General features: G+C 38.2%; 2 protein-coding genes across 2 annotated transcripts in view; both read left to right on the top strand.

Moving 5' to 3' along the window:
- Positions 1 to 15,897, top strand: part of ppm1aa (protein phosphatase, Mg2+/Mn2+ dependent, 1Aa) — a 51,260-nt gene extending 35,363 nt beyond the window's left edge. The window contains exon 6 of the mRNA XM_083909842.1: positions 15,759 to 15,897. Coding sequence (XP_083765968.1) covers positions 15,759 to 15,836 — 78 coding nt within the window. The 3' untranslated portion in view covers positions 15,837 to 15,897. The remainder of the gene's footprint in view (positions 1 to 15,758) is intronic.
- LOC310924141 (homeobox protein SIX6) lies at positions 4,961 to 6,568 on the top strand (the record flags this gene model as incomplete). The annotated part of the gene is made up of 2 exons (XM_083885786.1): positions 4,961 to 5,532; positions 6,403 to 6,568. 2 exons carry the CDS (start codon positions 4,961 to 4,963, stop codon positions 6,566 to 6,568), a joined length of 738 nt encoding a protein of 245 aa, XP_083741912.1.
- Positions 15,898 to 17,249: the final 1,352 nt, after the last annotated feature.

Below are 17,249 nucleotides of genomic sequence, written 5' to 3'. Positions count from 1 at the left end.
GTGAAATGATGAGGACAGGTGAATGATGGGGACAGGTGAAATGATGAGGACAGGTGAATGATGAGGACAGGTGAACGATGAGGACGGGTGAACGATGAGGACAGGTGAATGATGAGGACAGGTGAAATGATGAGGACAGGTGAATGATGAGGACAGGTGAACGATGAGGACAGGTGAAATGATGAGGACAGGTGAATGATGAGGACAGGTGAAATGATGAGGACAGGTGAATGATGGGGACAGGTGAAATGATGAGGACAGGTGAACGATGAGGACAGGTGAACGATGAGGACAGGTGAAATGATGAAGCCGAAGAATGATGAGGACAGGTGAATAATGAGGATGGGCTTTAATTGAGGTCCTTGATTGAGTGAGAAAGTTAAAGCTTTTGTGACCTTTGACCCATGTTGACTGATACATTATGTGCACTTTAATTTGTAAAGGTTGCCTTTACAAAAACAATTCATGTGAGATGTGTTAAAAAGGAACTTTTACTTTGAGTACATTTTAAACAATCTACTTTTTTTTTTTTACTTTAACTTGATTACATTTTGAAACCAATACTTTTACTTGTACTTAAAATGTGAGCAAAACAGCGGTGCGTTTACTTGAGAAGAATAATTCAGTACTCTTTCCACTTCTGGTGATAACTCTGTCCAAATGAATGGAAGTCAATTGAGTGTGTGTGTAGTGTACTCTATATCGTATTCTCCACTCTCCGTGTCAGCTGTGGCTCACTGGATTACGCGCGGTGGGCAATGGGTCAGCTGATAAGAAGTCTTCTCTGTTACCACAAATCCACAGATTAAACGCAGCGTCAAGAGCCAGCTCTGCCCCCCGAGGGCAAATGGGTCTGAAAATACTGCTCAGAGAGAGAGAGAGAGAGAGAGAGCTTTGGCTTAACCCTTCTGTCGCCGTGGACGACGGCGAGTGAGTGAAGTGACTCTTTGAGTCCTGCTGCATGAGCCTGGCCTTTAAATACGTCCGGGTCACTCAGGGTTTATGGGTGGTGTTACTGACATGATATCTTAATTGGAAAGTTAATCCCGTACTGCAGCTACAGTGACTCTTAAGTTAAAACAGTCTGTCACCACTGGTGTAGAAGTCGACTAAACACTGAGGTCATGGCAGCATGTAAACGTGCACCCCCCCCCCCCCACTCTCCATCTTTGCCAAGCAGAAGTGCCTGCCCACCCCAGGCCACGAGCAGCACACATTTTTTACACCGTTGCACCGTTGGCTCCTCTTGACGCAGTAAGAACATGCTTAGAGTGAGAAAACCTCTTTGTTTTGCATGTGTGCATACATTTCAGAGAGGGATTTATGAATATGAAGAGCAGCAGCAGCAGCAGCAGCAGCAGCAGTGATGGGGGGTGGGAGGAAAGGTAGTGTAGGTCTCTGCATGGGATAGTGGCAGCATGGCTGTTGGTGACAGACCCTTGTAGCGTCTCGTCTGCTCCACTGATCCCAGGGAATCTGGGTCATTTTCAGCCTGTTCACATGAAACCGTTCCCCCCACTTCTTCCCTCCCTCTGCCTGGGGCAAGCTACAACCCTGCTATATATACATATATATATACATATATATATATATATATGTATATATATTTAATGTATGAGCATAAACATTTAAAGATTTCCCAGTTCATCCACAGTCCACAAAAGTCTGATAATTATTTATGTTTGTGTTAAAATAACTATACGTGCATCTGCATAATGATATTAGTTTATAAATAATCTGATATGTATAGTATTTATTTATTAATTAAATATTGTATATATATATATATATATGTATATATATATATATATATATATATCTACATATATATATATAAATATATATATATTTAAAAAAGGCTTTAGGTCATTTAACATCCCTTGGAAACAGTGGCTGACCTCACACTTATATACTTGTATTTAAAGTCCATTCTCAGCAGAAAAGGTACTTAAGTATATATATACACACACACACACATATATACATATATATATATATATATATATATATATATATATATATATAAACTATTTAAGATATATGACATCTACTGTGCAATACTTGTAATTATGTAACACCGTCTTCGCTGCATATTGTAAATATTACGTTATTGTTTGCCTTGTTTTCATTTGTTGCCTTGCACATATTAAATAGTATTTAACAGTGGTATTTTTTATCTTATCTTATCTTATTTCTGCTTTTGGTACTTTGTTGTGACTGTATGCTGCTGTAACACTGCAAAAATAAAGGATTATCTTACCTTAAATTATAAAACCTCACAATACAGACCCAAATGTAATTCAACAAAATGAATGTTGGATTTGTTTGGGATATCCCAACTGTAATCCAGGTTATTATTACTAATGTTAATAATACATATACATTATAATTATTATTATGAAGCTATTTATAAATACCCACAGGTTTAAAATAGAAGCAGCAGCAGGAGCATGCTCTGTGTTTGTCTGAGAGGAGACATGGCGGAGTGATCCATGAGACAAAAAAAAAAGAAAGAAAGAAAGAGAAAAAGTGTTTGAATGAGAGCCACTGTGTTGCTGTGATGATGGAAGTGAATTGGTGTCAGGAGGCCTGTACTCTGGCGTCACCCCGCATGTGACAAAGGCCTGTGGACACAGTGTAGGCTCCACACTTAACATCACATGTAATATTTATCATTGTATATGAAGAGGAAAGAAAATCGAACATACATATAATTTTGTTTTATTCTCAGCTCCAGATTAAAATCAGCCAGTATATTAACTTTCTCTAAATATGTAACGAATAAAAAAAGAGGGATCAAATGTGGAATTAAAGTGTCCACATACCGTTTATCCCGCGCACTTATGAATCTTTAAGCACATTTGCAGACGTGTGGCTTACACAGCACAGTCTACGATTGTTATCCCCAGCTCCTGCGTTTAAGAGATCCAAAACACCTCCATGTTTTATTGACGCACACTTCCTAGAAGAAGAAGAAAAAAAAAGAATAAAAGTTAACCTGCTGTGCTTGTAAATTCCAGTCTGCAGAGATGAAATATTGAACACGCAGTTAAATATTTCAGTGCACCACCTTGTCTTTCGCCCTCTCACTTTACTTCCACTCTTTGACTCCGCATTTATCAATATTTACCTAAATATGTAGCCAGAAATATATCATTTTTGTCACTTTAAATAGTGATTTATCAGTCCAAATTATTACAATCATGACAATCTTTATTATGAGTGAGAATGTCCTTAAAAAGAAATAAAAAAAATAATGTGAAGAAGGTGCAGTGGGAGCAGAGCAGCGAGAGAATGAGCAGCTTCCTGGGCAGAAGGCATTCATAACCCCGCATCAAGAGTCTATAATTCATGCACAAAGAGCCCGAGGGGGATTTAGAGAGAGAGAGAGAGAGAGAGAGAGATAGAGAGAGATAGAGAAAGACTGTGAAAATAATATCGGGCTTTTCCGTCAGAATGAACTTTACCACTGTATCCAGCCATGAAATAATCTGACCCGACACTTAAAACCATCTGCGCTATCTATCCTCCCTCTTATTTACCAAATCAGCCTGTGCACAAAACGGAGTGTGTCTGATACTAAAGCCGAGTAGCCTGGCAGTGCCACTGTGGTGATCCTGCACGCACGCACGCACACGCGCAAATATACAGTATATACGAGGTATCTTCTCCTCCTCCTCCTCCTCCTCCTGCAGCTGCAGCTGCAGCCATCTTCACCACAGTCCCCATTTCTGCTGTGCGCGCTCCGATGTTCATCCTGTAAAATATACAGTACAGTCTGCACGTGCACGCGCATGCACATACACACCACCATCATCATCATCACACTGGCTCCAGATCATTCTTTTATAATCATTTTTAAATTATTATTATTATTATTTTGCACTATTTTTTTTTATTTATAACCTCAAACCTGAACAACAACAAAAATTGACTATTTTGATACATTTTGTGGCTGTAATCTTATTTGATTCAGTATTATGGTTTTCGTAAAATATAATATAGGTTGTATATTTCATATATCTATCTATATCTATCTCTCTATATATAATATATATATATATATATATACAAAATAGTCCATTTTTATATCTCTCTATATATCATATACATATATACACACATGGAGAGAGAGAGTGTCTGTAGTGAGCGGTCGTGTTTTTATTTCCCTCTGTAAACAGACGTGTGAAGAGATGAGGATGTGTTTGCACTTCACTGTTTACAAAGTGAAGAGTCTCTTTTTCTCTCCTTTAACACCGCCCGCCGCACAAAGACACCGCGTGTTCGGTGGCAGCGAAACGTGTGCACGCTATGATGCATGCACCAAAGGTCAAAATGTTTATATTATTTTTTTATTATATTTTTATTATTTATTTCTTATTTTGGAGAAAGGGAGGTGCGCGCGTCTCCCTTTCTTTCCGCCCGATTGGCCGAACTTGACAGTGATTGACGTGCATCCATGGCAACCGAGCAGCCAATCTGCCAAGTCCAATAGGAAATCATCGGAGGGGGCTTGACTGTCTTTTTCCCCCCCTTCAAAAATACATCTCTGCTCCGGCTGCAATTCTTTCCTATATCAGCCTACCTTGAAAAATACACCGCGGCTCCGGCTTTAATTGTCTCGCATCTTCGCCCTCTTTTGCGGCCAAGTTTGCGCGAGGAGGAGGATGCGGTAAAGCCGGAACAGCGCGCACGCAGCATCGTTCCTGCTCCATGTTTGCGCTGTTTCAGCGGCTGCAGGTCAGACGGCTGGTAGGGTAACTTTGGAATTGCCTGGGTTTTTTCTTTTTCTTTTCGTTTCTTTTTCTTTTTTTTTTGGATTTGCTTTGGCGCACGCGGGAAGAAGGAGAAGAAGAAACGGAGGATTAGACGCGGAGGAGAGGGAGAGGGGGAGAGAGCGCGCGAGAGAGGGAGAGAGGAGAAAGGAGGGGGGAGAGAGGGGAACACAGGAGAAGCCTCCATGTTTCAGCTGCCCATCTTGAATTTCAGCCCCCAGCAGGTCGCCGGGGTCTGCGAGACCCTGGAGGAGAGTGGGGACGTGGAGCGGCTCGGTCGCTTCCTCTGGTCGCTGCCTGTGGCGCCAGCGGCCTGCGAGGTCCTCAACAAGAACGAGTCCGTGCTGAGGGCCCGCGCCGTCGTCGCCTTCCACACGAGCAATTTCCGCGAACTCTACCACATCCTGGAGAACCACAAGTTCACCAAGGAGTCGCACACGAAGCTGCAGGCGCTGTGGCTCGAAGCGCACTACCAGGAGGCGGAGAAGCTGCGGGGACGCCCGCTGGGGCCCGTGGACAAATACAGGGTGCGCAAGAAGTTCCCTTTGCCCAGAACCATCTGGGATGGAGAGCAGAAGACGCACTGCTTCAAGGAGCGAACCCGGCACTTGTTAAGAGAATGGTATTTGCAGGATCCCTACCCGAATCCCAGTAAAAAGAGGGAGCTGGCTCAGGCCACTGGACTCACACCCACGCAAGTGGGGAACTGGTTCAAAAACCGCAGACAAAGAGACAGAGCAGCGGCGGCGAAGAACAGGTGAGTGTGTGTGTGTGTGTGTGTGTGTGTGTGTTACAAATCACTCTAGACAGTGGATTATAAAAACAAACAAAAACACAGGGACTTCATCAGATTTTACGCACATTCACAGAAAACTACTGATATTTACAAATCGGAAAATATTTACTTATTTATTAAAATAATTATGTGACAATTAAAATATTATGAGGACAAATCTTTTTTTTATATGTAAGGGTGATATTTAATTTCAATAGATACATATTTGCGCTTCATAACTTGGCCTTTGCTATTGCATGCACTCGTACAATTTAGGTTAAGCTTCATATAGAGAAATCCTGTAAACGCCAATTACTCGTCCAGCCCCTCTGCTGAAAGGCCCTTTTGTAACGTGGGTCGAGGTCAAACTGCTTTATTGGTCACGTTTAATAGAGATAAAAGAAACCTATAATTTTCCCCACTTTAGTGAATAAGCTATAGCTTAACCTGCAGAACCAGCGTTTAGATGATAAATGTGCACTGGCCTTTTTTTTTGTAAATAAAACACAGTATTCATGTTAAAGCTTACTGTGTATGTTATTTTTTTTTTTATTTAATTGTATGCGTTTTATGCAAGTAAAAATAAAAAATAAATGTATTTTACACACATTATAATTTGATTTTTATCTTGTTCTAACAGCTCGATTGGCACAAACAAATAAAAAAACACATTTCGTTGCACAGTGTAAATGTGCAATTACAATTAATATGCTATTCTGTTATTAAATAAAACACATAATATTAATAATAACTATATTATAATAATAAAATAACAGCATAAATATCATATCATTTTTTTTACATCATTCTGAAGCTTGTGCGCATTTGAACGTTGTCTTCGTCTCCTCGCAGGCTCCAGCAGCAGGTTCTGTCCGGCGGCTCGGTTCGCTCCCTTGCGGACGACGACGGCACCGTGGACCGGCTCGGTAACTCGTCCAGTCCGGAGGCGAGTCTGTCCAGCAAGGCAGCCGCCTCCGCCATCTCCATCACCTCCAGCGACAGTGAATGTGACATCTGACATCTGATTCCGCTGCTGATGATGCTGAGGATGAATTAGAGGAGGGAAGAAGGAAAGAAAGACAATCTGACAAAAAAGAAACAAGTCATATAGTGCCTGCATTGAGTAAACACACACACACACACACACACATACACACTGATAGTGACTGATGCCAAATCGTGAGGGGATCTGATGTGACTGTGCGTCCTGTTCCTTTTTAGAGGCCAACACACACTTTTTAATTTGCGTTTTACCCACGCGTGGATAACTGAACTTAAAAATGGACGAAAACACATCTCACGGACTAATATTTAAAACGACGCCCTGAGAAGAAAAGGAGGTAAAAAATAAAATAAATAAAAAAAGGCACTTGAACGCCTCATCTCAGCTCTTCTCTGTGGGTATTTCATGTTGAAAGAGAACTGTGATATTTTCCACTTTACTTTCAAAGTTTTATAAATAATGTTTATTTGCCTATTTAAAAAAAAAAAAAAAAAAAAAAAAAAAAGCAACAATCTGCTCTGTCTCTCTGGATTTCATATTCATTTGCTTGGTGTTTTTTAATACTTACCTTGTACACAGGTGGACCTGTTGAGCATGCGCGCTTTAGTGACAAACATGTGTGTCCGTAACGTCTCAAAAAAATAAATAAAAATAATTGTCCATGAAACGAGTAGACATTTTTATCATTGTCGTGTGGAAAGAAGGAAAAATCATCGATGAATACGATTGGAAGTAATAATATATATGCAGTATATATATATATATATATATATATATATATATATATATATATATATATATATATATATACATATATATATATATATATATATGTATATATATGTAAATCTTCTTGGTTGTTTTCCTGCGCTGCAGTGGTGCGTTTTTTTTTTTTTTTTATGTGACACATAATTGGCCACAGCACGCTTGGCGTCCCCGTAACGCAGGGTGACAGCGAGAGGTCACGCAGAGGCCGAATCACAAACCGGATGATGTGCAGGAGAGAGATCACACAGATCAAAACACGGCACGTCCACGAAATGAGCTTTTCATCATGCACACAAAACAAAAACAAAAAAGGTGCCCATTTTCCCAACACAGCATCGGGCTTCGATGCGTAATCGAGATGCGTAATGGCGCACACGCCTCCTTTAAATCACAATTTTAAAAAAAACAACAACAATAAAACAGGCTCCATTTTTATTATTATTGTTCCTTCATCAAATATAGTTTATTGATTTTAGAAATTACATTTCACACGTGTGTGGATCGACTTGCTTAAATAGATGTGGTTTGTTTTAATTGGCTGACATGGTTTCAATTATTTGGCGCAATATTGTCACACCGCTATTGTTCACTATAATATTCCAGTTGACTATTTATTTTTTTTGCAGCATCCTTCCATATTTAAATACGGGATTGTATACATTAGCCTTTATATTATAAAAATAATTGTACTACTACTGTATTAAGAGTAGGGCTGCAACTCGTGATTATTTGCATCTGTGTCAAACAGTCTGATATGATAATGATGTCTTGTTTTATTTCCACAAACCAAAAATTATGCAGTTTTAATAATTTCTTTGTGATTTGAAGCAAAAAAAAAAAAAAGAAACCAGAAAATCTTCACATTTTAGAAGCTGAAAAATCAGAATTATTCAAATAAAATAAAACACTCAAACCGGTTCATGTTGCAGTCCTATGATTCAGATTACTATCTGCTAAGTAGACTTGATTTGTTGAGAAAGAGGCAAAAAAAAAAAAGTGAGCAAACACAGACTAAAAGCAGAACTTCAAGTTGAGCTTTAGGGCAGACACCTGGTTTCCTTCCATTTGTAATTAATTAGGCTACAGTAACTTCTCCAGCACACAAAAGTCTTTGAGCCGCAGCAGCACAGACACAGAGGACACAAGTGAAGGGAAACAAATTGGGTTGGGAGGCTTTTACTTTTGCTGCCTCCCTCCTTTCAGACCTGGGGGACAAAATGGCTGAATATTTCCGTTTTTGCCCATTGAAAACGAGGAGTGGATGAAAAAGTCTTTCTCGCAGTCAATAAGGTTGTCAAACTGGTCAGCAGTAATCAGTGCTAATGATGTCCTCTGTGCTCTCTGCTCGGACAAAAGGGGCCCCGCTGCTGTTTTGTGAAGGGAAGCGACCACAGCTCCAAAGAAAAGACTCCTCTCTCTCTCCCTCTCTGTGTGTGTGTCCCATTAACAGGATTTAATTACCAGTTGATTGTTTTTTGTGGCTTGTAGTAGCCTGCTCATAAGCACAGTCATTTCATGAAGGATTTCTCACAGACTTAGTTTTCAATTTAAATACCTTGTCTTGTTTTCCCCCCCCCCTCATTTATGCAAACCTTGGTGAAGCATCATGATGATCAATAATGGTCAGAGTGACTGGGCTGGATATAAAGAGTGAGGAATGCACAGGTCTGCTCTATTATGTTGCATCAGCGTATATAACAACGTTGTACTGGGTTGATATCCTTATGTGTTGAAATGCAAGTGTGTATCAGACGCAAGCCACACAAAAGCTGTATCAGGTCAGTCCTTGCTGTCGAACAAGCGGTATTTATAATGCATCCGTGTGGTTAAAAAGAGTCGCACTGTAAATCCAGTGTGTTACAGAAAAGCTGAAGGGCACGCTGCTGCTGCTGCTGCTGCTGCTGCTGCTGCTGCTGACAAAATGCATCTGCATTGTGATTGAGTCGGTTACCATGGTTCAGTGTGTGTGCAGACCCTGAGGAGCACAGTTCAGATATAGCAAAACCAGAGCAGGTGTCGGATAAATGTCTGTCTGCGGTGGACAAAGTTACACGGTTACGTTATTAACGGCAACTAAATATGTGATTTGAAAAAGGCCAGCATTTGCAAAAGTGACACTTGGTGTCTCGACTCATCGGCCACTTTATTAGGTACAAGTGTCGACGTCTTTTTTTTGTTTTTATTTCAGAAATAGTTTTTCTCATAATGTGTTTCTTGATACCAGTCTGGTTTAGAGATGGGATGATGCTACTTTTTTGTGTCTGATACCGATATCACAAACTCGAGTATCTACTGATACGGATTTAACAAACTTGAGTATCTACTGATACCGATATAGAAAACTTGAGTATCTACTGATACCAATTTAACAAACTTGAGTATCTACTGATACCGATATTACAAACTCGAGTGTCTACCGATATCACAAACTCAAGTATCTACCAATCCCGATATAACAAACTTGAGTATCGACTGATACAGATATATCAAACTCGAGTGTCTACCAATACACCAAACTCAAGTATCTACCGATACCGATATAACAAACTCAAGTATCTACTGATACCGATACAACAAACTTGAGTATCTACTGATACCGATACAACAAACTTGAGTATCTACCGATACCGATGTAAAAAACTTGAGTATCTACTGATACCAATATAACAAACTCAAGTATCTACCGATACCAATATAACAAACTCAAGTATCTACTGATACCGATACAACAAACTGGAGTATCTACCGATACCAATATACCAAACTCAAGTATCTACTGATACCGATATAACAAACTTGAGTATCTACTGATACCAATATAACAAACTTGAGTATCTACCGATACCAATATAACAAACTTGAGTATCTACCGATACCAATATAACAAACTCGAGTATCTACTGATACCAATATAACAAACTCAAGTGTCTACCATATAACAAACTCAAGTATCTACTGATACCGATATAACAAACTCAAGTATCTACTGATACCGATATAACAAACTTGAATATCTACCAATACCGATATAACAAACTCAAGTATCTACTGATACCGATATAACAAACTTGAATATCTACCAATACCTATATAACAAACTCAAGTATCTACAGATACCGATGAAACAAACTTGAGTATTTACTGATACCAATATAACCAACTCAATTATCTACTGATACCAATATAACAAACTGGAGTATCTACCGATACCAATATAACAAACTCAAGTATCTACCAATATAACAAACTCAAGTATCTACTGATACCGATATAACAAACTCGAGTATCTACTGATACCAATATAACAAACTCAAGTATCTACTGATACCGATATAACAAACTTGAATATCTACCAATACCTATATAACAAACTCAAGTATCTACAGATACCGATCAAACAAACTTGAGTATTTACTGATACCAATATAACCAACTCAATTATCTACTTATACCGATATAACAAACTGGAGTATCTACGGATACCAATATAACAAACTCAAGTATCTACCAATATAACAAACTCAAGTATCTACTGATACCGATATAACAAACTCGAGTATCTACTGATACCAATATAACAAACTCAAGTATCTACTGATACCGATATAACAAACTTGAATATCTACCAATACCTATATAACAAACTCAAGTATCTACAGATACCGATCAAACAAACTTGAGTATTTACTGATACCAATATAACCAACTCAATTATCTACTGATACCGATATAACAAACTGGAGTATCTACGGATACCAATATAACAAACTCAAGTATCTACCAATATAACAAACTCAAGTATCTACTGATACCGATATAACAAACTCGAGTATCTACTGATACCAATATAACAAACTCAAGTATCTACTGATACCGATATAACAAACTCGAGTATCTACTGATACCGATATAACAAACTTGAGTATCTACTGATACCGATATCACAAAATCTCCTGTTATACAGCCATTTTAGACCGTTTATGAACATATGAAGCTGTTAACAACACATTTGTGCCGAGTCATTTCTTCAAGCCAAGATTCCCCAACTGTGTAACAATTATTGTTCTCCCCAAAAAGAGGAAATAAACAGCTCAATCATGACTCAGTAATATCCGATCCACGGATTTTTTTTACCACTATCGGACTGATGCTGATTGATACTGATTCTCCTGTCAGGTCATTCTCCTCTGACCTTTGACATCAACAAGGTCTTTTTCCACGTTTACAATCTTACCACCTACAGAGTCACTTCGTCGTCACTTCATTCGTCCTTTTTCTTTGCCACTCTGACGCTCAGTGTGACCTCGGCCACGTCGCCCGTGCCTGAAATCATCGGTTCGCTGTCACGTGATCGCTCGCCCTTGCATTAACAAGCCGTTGAAAAGGTGTACCTAATAAAGTGGCTGGCGAGTTGTTGAAGGACACGAGCGCCAGGAAGAATCACCCGATATCTCAACAATAGATTCAGTTTGTCACGGGCAGGATAAACATATGGGGAAAAAAAAACCCCACATACATTGTATTATTTTATGTCTGTTTCTGTTATTTACAGATTCATGTATTCATTCGTAAATATGTTATTTTTGTTTGTGAACCGTATAGCAGAAACACAAACACTATTATCCTAAAACATTTTTAATTGTAACATCCTGATGGATTATCAAGATAATAGTTTGAATTTCTAATTACTAAAGAGTTAATTTTTCCCTGTTTTCAGGACCTTCCTGACCAGACTAGAAGTTCACTGGCCCCCAGGTCATTTTGAGTTAGAGGCCCCCTGTGTTAAATAGTGTTTTAATGAAGGGAGAGGACTCCACTGTCTATGACTGACATAACCGTATGTCGTGCTCAAACATAATCTCTTTTATAACTATACTTAATTATGCATCATAATAATACATACATTACTTCGTCTTCTATGACGCCGATAGTTATACAAACAGATGTTTTAAGAGTCATTGAGATGTTTGAAATAATCTGCCTTCATCTCTCAACACAGGCTCTCTAACGTGACCTTGAGAGTGAACGTGTTTCGTGGACTGGAGACTGTGATAAAGGCAGTGTTATATGTGGTTGTATTCAACTGCATTACAATGTGAGGGTGTACCTAATAAATTGGCACACGCTGACTGTGTGACTTCATGGTAACACATTATATTACAATAGAGTAACAACATGTGTTTTTTTTTTAAATAATATATGTCATTTACAAAGTAATATCACTTTAATACCTTCACATTAAAATGTTAGGGACTCTAGGGAATTGTAATATTTACCATATTATAATGTTGAAATTCAGCCTATTTTATTTTCCACACATATTTTTCAACTCTTATTAACAAATTATTACCTGGTGATCATTATAGAAATATAATATTACCATAATATAACTTTGTTACTCTACTGTAAAGTGTTGTAACTGAAATTTGATCATTTCTTACAGCCAACATGTTTGTCAAACTATGCATAAAACATCTTTGTTTCTCACCGATCTGCACAAATATCATCATTTTAAATGTGTTAGTCAAACGGAAACGAGAACAATGATGTGCAAATCCCCTCTGATATCTAGAATCATATCACAATTTCTGTCAAAAACTAATCACAATTAGATATTGTACATTTCGATGGTAATATCTTGATTCGATGTTATTTATAGATCCATGTTATTTTTGTTGTGTGTAAGATTATAGAGAGCACAAACACTTTTATTTTGAAATGGTGTGCAATATTTTTTTTAACAAGATGTCATTTTAATGAATTGTTTTCTTTCAGTAACAATGCATCAGCTTGTAAAAGCTTTTATTTTGAAAGAGGCATATTATGAGTGTATCAAGCGTGTTTGTTTGAATTGTGATGCTAATAATGCAGTTGTTCTTCACTATAGTGCGAGTTAGTTATTTACAGAAACTGGATCCTTTTTTCCCCCCTGAATGATAACACAGGAATAATAATAACTGTGTAACCTGGTAGTATCTGACATCCACAGTGTGTGTGTGGGTGTGTGTGTGTGTGTGTGTGAGCACAGTGACTCTAAAGTGGTTCGAGGTCACTCAGCAGGAGAAACGTGTCCTTTTCTTCAGGCCCTTTGTCCGTCCGCCTGTCTTCCCTTTTCAAAACCCGACATCTCTCCAACGAAACAATTTTTCAACCCCAACTGCGTGTTGTTGTTTGAAAAGCTTGCACCAGAAACCCACAACATGGCTGAACCTGTGATGCTTTCACCATTAAAAAATATTTTTGTTCCAAGGGCCAAGGCCATGAATGTGTGTGTGCATAGAAAAACACATTCAAACAAGCTCTTTCCTCCTTGTGTTTCCCAACCTTAGGAGTATATATATATATATATATATATATATATATATATATATTATTTCAAGGTTGTGTGTGTGTGTGTCACATGTTGTTCTAAACCTGGTCGATTGGTTTCTCTTGAAAAAAATAAAGGAACAATCCCAAGTGCATGTAGCAGCACAGTGGTGTGTCTCACTGTGCTTGTGCTGCTGCTGCACCTCCATCATGGTGAGCTCTGAACAACAGAAAGTAGTGCATGGTGGTGACGCCCCCTGGTGGTGGTGTTATTTTCCTACATGCACCGACATGGCTTTGCTCTCACGTACCAAAAGAACATGCAGTAAATATGCATATATTATATGTATATATAACATTAAGAAGATGTTGTCTATTAGCAGACAGCGTACCATTATATATACAGTGTACAGTATATATAATATACATAAATACATACACACATATATATACATTTTATTTATATATCGCTTTCATGTACTCAATGTCAATTGCTTTCCACCAGTGTAATGATATCTGCCTGCATTATGCAGCCATTAAAATTAACTGTCCTTGCATATTATTTTAAATTAACTTTAATTCAAGTGCATCTCTGTGTGTAATTTATAGACAGACTGGATGTATATTATAAATTATAAATGTTGGCTCCACACAACGTCTAGAATAGATCAAGAGTAAAATGCAATAGATTTTTTTTTTTCCCCTTGTGTGCTCTAGCTGATTTAAAGCAGTGTGGTATTTATTCACTCTCTCAGGCCATTTAAAGTCTCTGACTGCAGTGATTTGACTGCACATGTTTCCAAATTTCACAAATGAAATCCCATTTACTTCAGAGTAGGTGGGCAGTATAAGATATTAATGGTGATATTTGACAGAATTTCAAAGTAGAAGTGCTTGTTTTTGCATATTTCACAGTAAAACACATATGTATGATGCACAAAAACAGAAATAAATCAGAAATGTAGTAAATAATGTCGTGGATAACTGTAATTAAACAACCTAAACATACGTGCCGAGTGTAATATGTTTAATAATTGCATAAATGTCTTATTGTTACTACTATAAAAACACTACCAAACATATTTAGTATGATATTCTATCACCTTGCTGAAGAAGAGGGCGTTGTGGGCCATGTTTTCATTATAGAACGATATTAAGTGATGGAATGTAATCTATTTGTTAAAAAACCCATTTAACAAATTCTGTAATTTCCACATGCTATGACTGACTGACTGAATGAATGAATGGAATAGCGATCAGAAAGAAAAATAGCGTTCTGTGCTGCAGAGCATTTAAAGTTGATCACATTGATGGCCGTAGATAAGGGTCTACAAGTGGCTCGGAGACGCTCACAATTCAATAGGCTATTAGCTGCACACACAGGCTTCATCACTACAACTTTCAAATCTACTTAAGTCCACTCATCGATCTCACGCGCACACCAGCGCTTATGCTTATGTTTTGCCCGCCTGTGACTTCAGCAATCGATTGATTGTTCTTTGTTTACTGTCTGTTAAAAGTCATCTTTCACGACTCGAAGACGGATCGACCGTCAGTGGCGGCGACAGGATACAGTGCAGACAATGAGAGGCAATTACAAAGGCTGATGATGTTGGTGAAGTCGGTAGATGTTCGTATATCAGCGCAATGCTTTAAGCTATGAGTGGCGTTTATGTTCTGACAGGCGATGAAAATACGGTGCCTCTTCGTTCCCTACAGTCCTGGTGCACGGTGACAACACGGCAGCATAGTTTTGTTAACTTTGATTCAGTTTCGATGTAGAGCCCCATCCCCCCCCCCCCCCCCCCCCCCTTCTTGTACCTGGGGCCCCAAAGACTCTCGACACACTCCTGCTGGGTGTTTCAGTGATTTGATTATAAGCTGAAACAACCACTGCTGGAGTCAGTGGTGAGTTAAGTTGAAAAGCTTTATTGGAAACAGCTCAGATCCGAGGCGAACTGAGACAAACGTGAACAACGAGATGTTAAGTTGTGGCATATCTATGGTTTGGAGGAGAGGAGTCGGGTCAAGAGTCGACCTTGGGGAGAACTGTGGGACTTTTTGTGCTTATGAGTGGAAGTTGCTAATTTAAAGAATTCTGAATAATATGTTTTTTTTCCTCTTCTAGTGGGGATATATCCGTGTGTTGAAGTGTCCGCCTCATGGAGGTCAATGGCTGAAGTCAGTGACTGTGGATCTCAGTTAAAAAGTGAAACCTTCACTGTTTAATGAGCTATTTCATCCTCTTTGCAATCCTAGCTTTTCCCTCACTCACACTTTGCAAATCGTCCTTTATATTTGCAAAGCAGTATGTAGCAATATAAGTATGTTTCCCCCCCTAACCATCAGGTGGTTATATTTCATTTCTTATGTTCTGCCTGAAGCTGACAACAGCCGTGGGTCATGTGCTCGGTTTAAAGTTTTCATTTTTATTTGTTTATAGGAAATAGAAAGATGCATGTTTTCCAAGCGGACATTGGAAGAAAATGAATCGCTGACATCATTTCAGACAATAAGGAAGAATCTGGTCGTGAGTGCACGTAAAAACAAACACATACCAGCAAACGATCAGCACACAGGAAGTGCATTTTCTCAAAACAGTTTGTATAAAATGGCACAACACAGTGAACCGACTGCAAATTGTGTGATAAAAACAGGCAGAGATCGAGTTTGTTATATCAGTATCAGTAGATGCTCGAGTTTGTGATATTGGTATCAGGCACAAAAACAGGGGGCATCATGCAATCCCTAGTTTATATGATTCAAGATTCAAAGGGTTAGTGGGTACAATGAAATTCTTACTTTGAGTTAAACAGGTATAAAAAAATAAAATAAGCAAAGAGAAAATAAAGAAAATAAACTATGCAAGTAAAAGAAAAGTAAAGAAACGATTCTGTACATAAGTGTGCACACAACAATACATGACGTTGAGATTAAAGACATGAGATAAAGTTAATTTACATAGCACCAGGGCTTTACATTAAATGAAAACAATACATATTCAAAGAGACATAAAAATACAGTGGAAAAATAAACATAAAATGTGAAGGAAAAAAAACAGTATCTTATTATACGACAACCTTGTAAACAAAAACTCTAATTATTGTAATTTTCTTTCTCTGTTGTCAGTGGATGCAGTACTGTGTTTAACCACTAGATGAAGACAGTGACCTAAGAATGAGAAGAAGCTGCTTTTTTCCAAATTCATGTATTGTACACGCGCATATTTATGTGTTAAGGTTAGTATATAACAACAAACCTGTGGCTGCTGATAGGAGGGTTTATATTTAATGGATTTAGCGCACTAAATTATGTATAAATTCATCTTAATCTGACTTTTTAAATGTATTTTCTGTTTCTTTCATGTGGCTATGAGGATTAAGTGTGTGTATTATTTACCATTCATGAAAAAAACGAAAAAAAAACGAAAATAAATATGATAATTTGATAATTGATATTGATAATTTTTAATGGAATTTTATTGTATTTTTCCTTTTATTATTGTATTCGTAGTACTCCCTCTTGGCCACAAGATGGCGCACACAAGTCGTGAAAGTGAGCAAAACTATTTGGGTCTTTGAGAGCTCAGTTCCTTTTTCAGTAGATTAATAGATAGAAA

Source organism: Microchirus variegatus, assembly GCF_963457635.1.
Source record: "Microchirus variegatus genome assembly, chromosome: 2".
NCBI classification, from domain to species: Eukaryota; Metazoa; Chordata; class Actinopteri; order Pleuronectiformes; family Soleidae; genus Microchirus; species Microchirus variegatus.
This window is presented reverse-complemented; position numbering and strand designations above follow the sequence as displayed.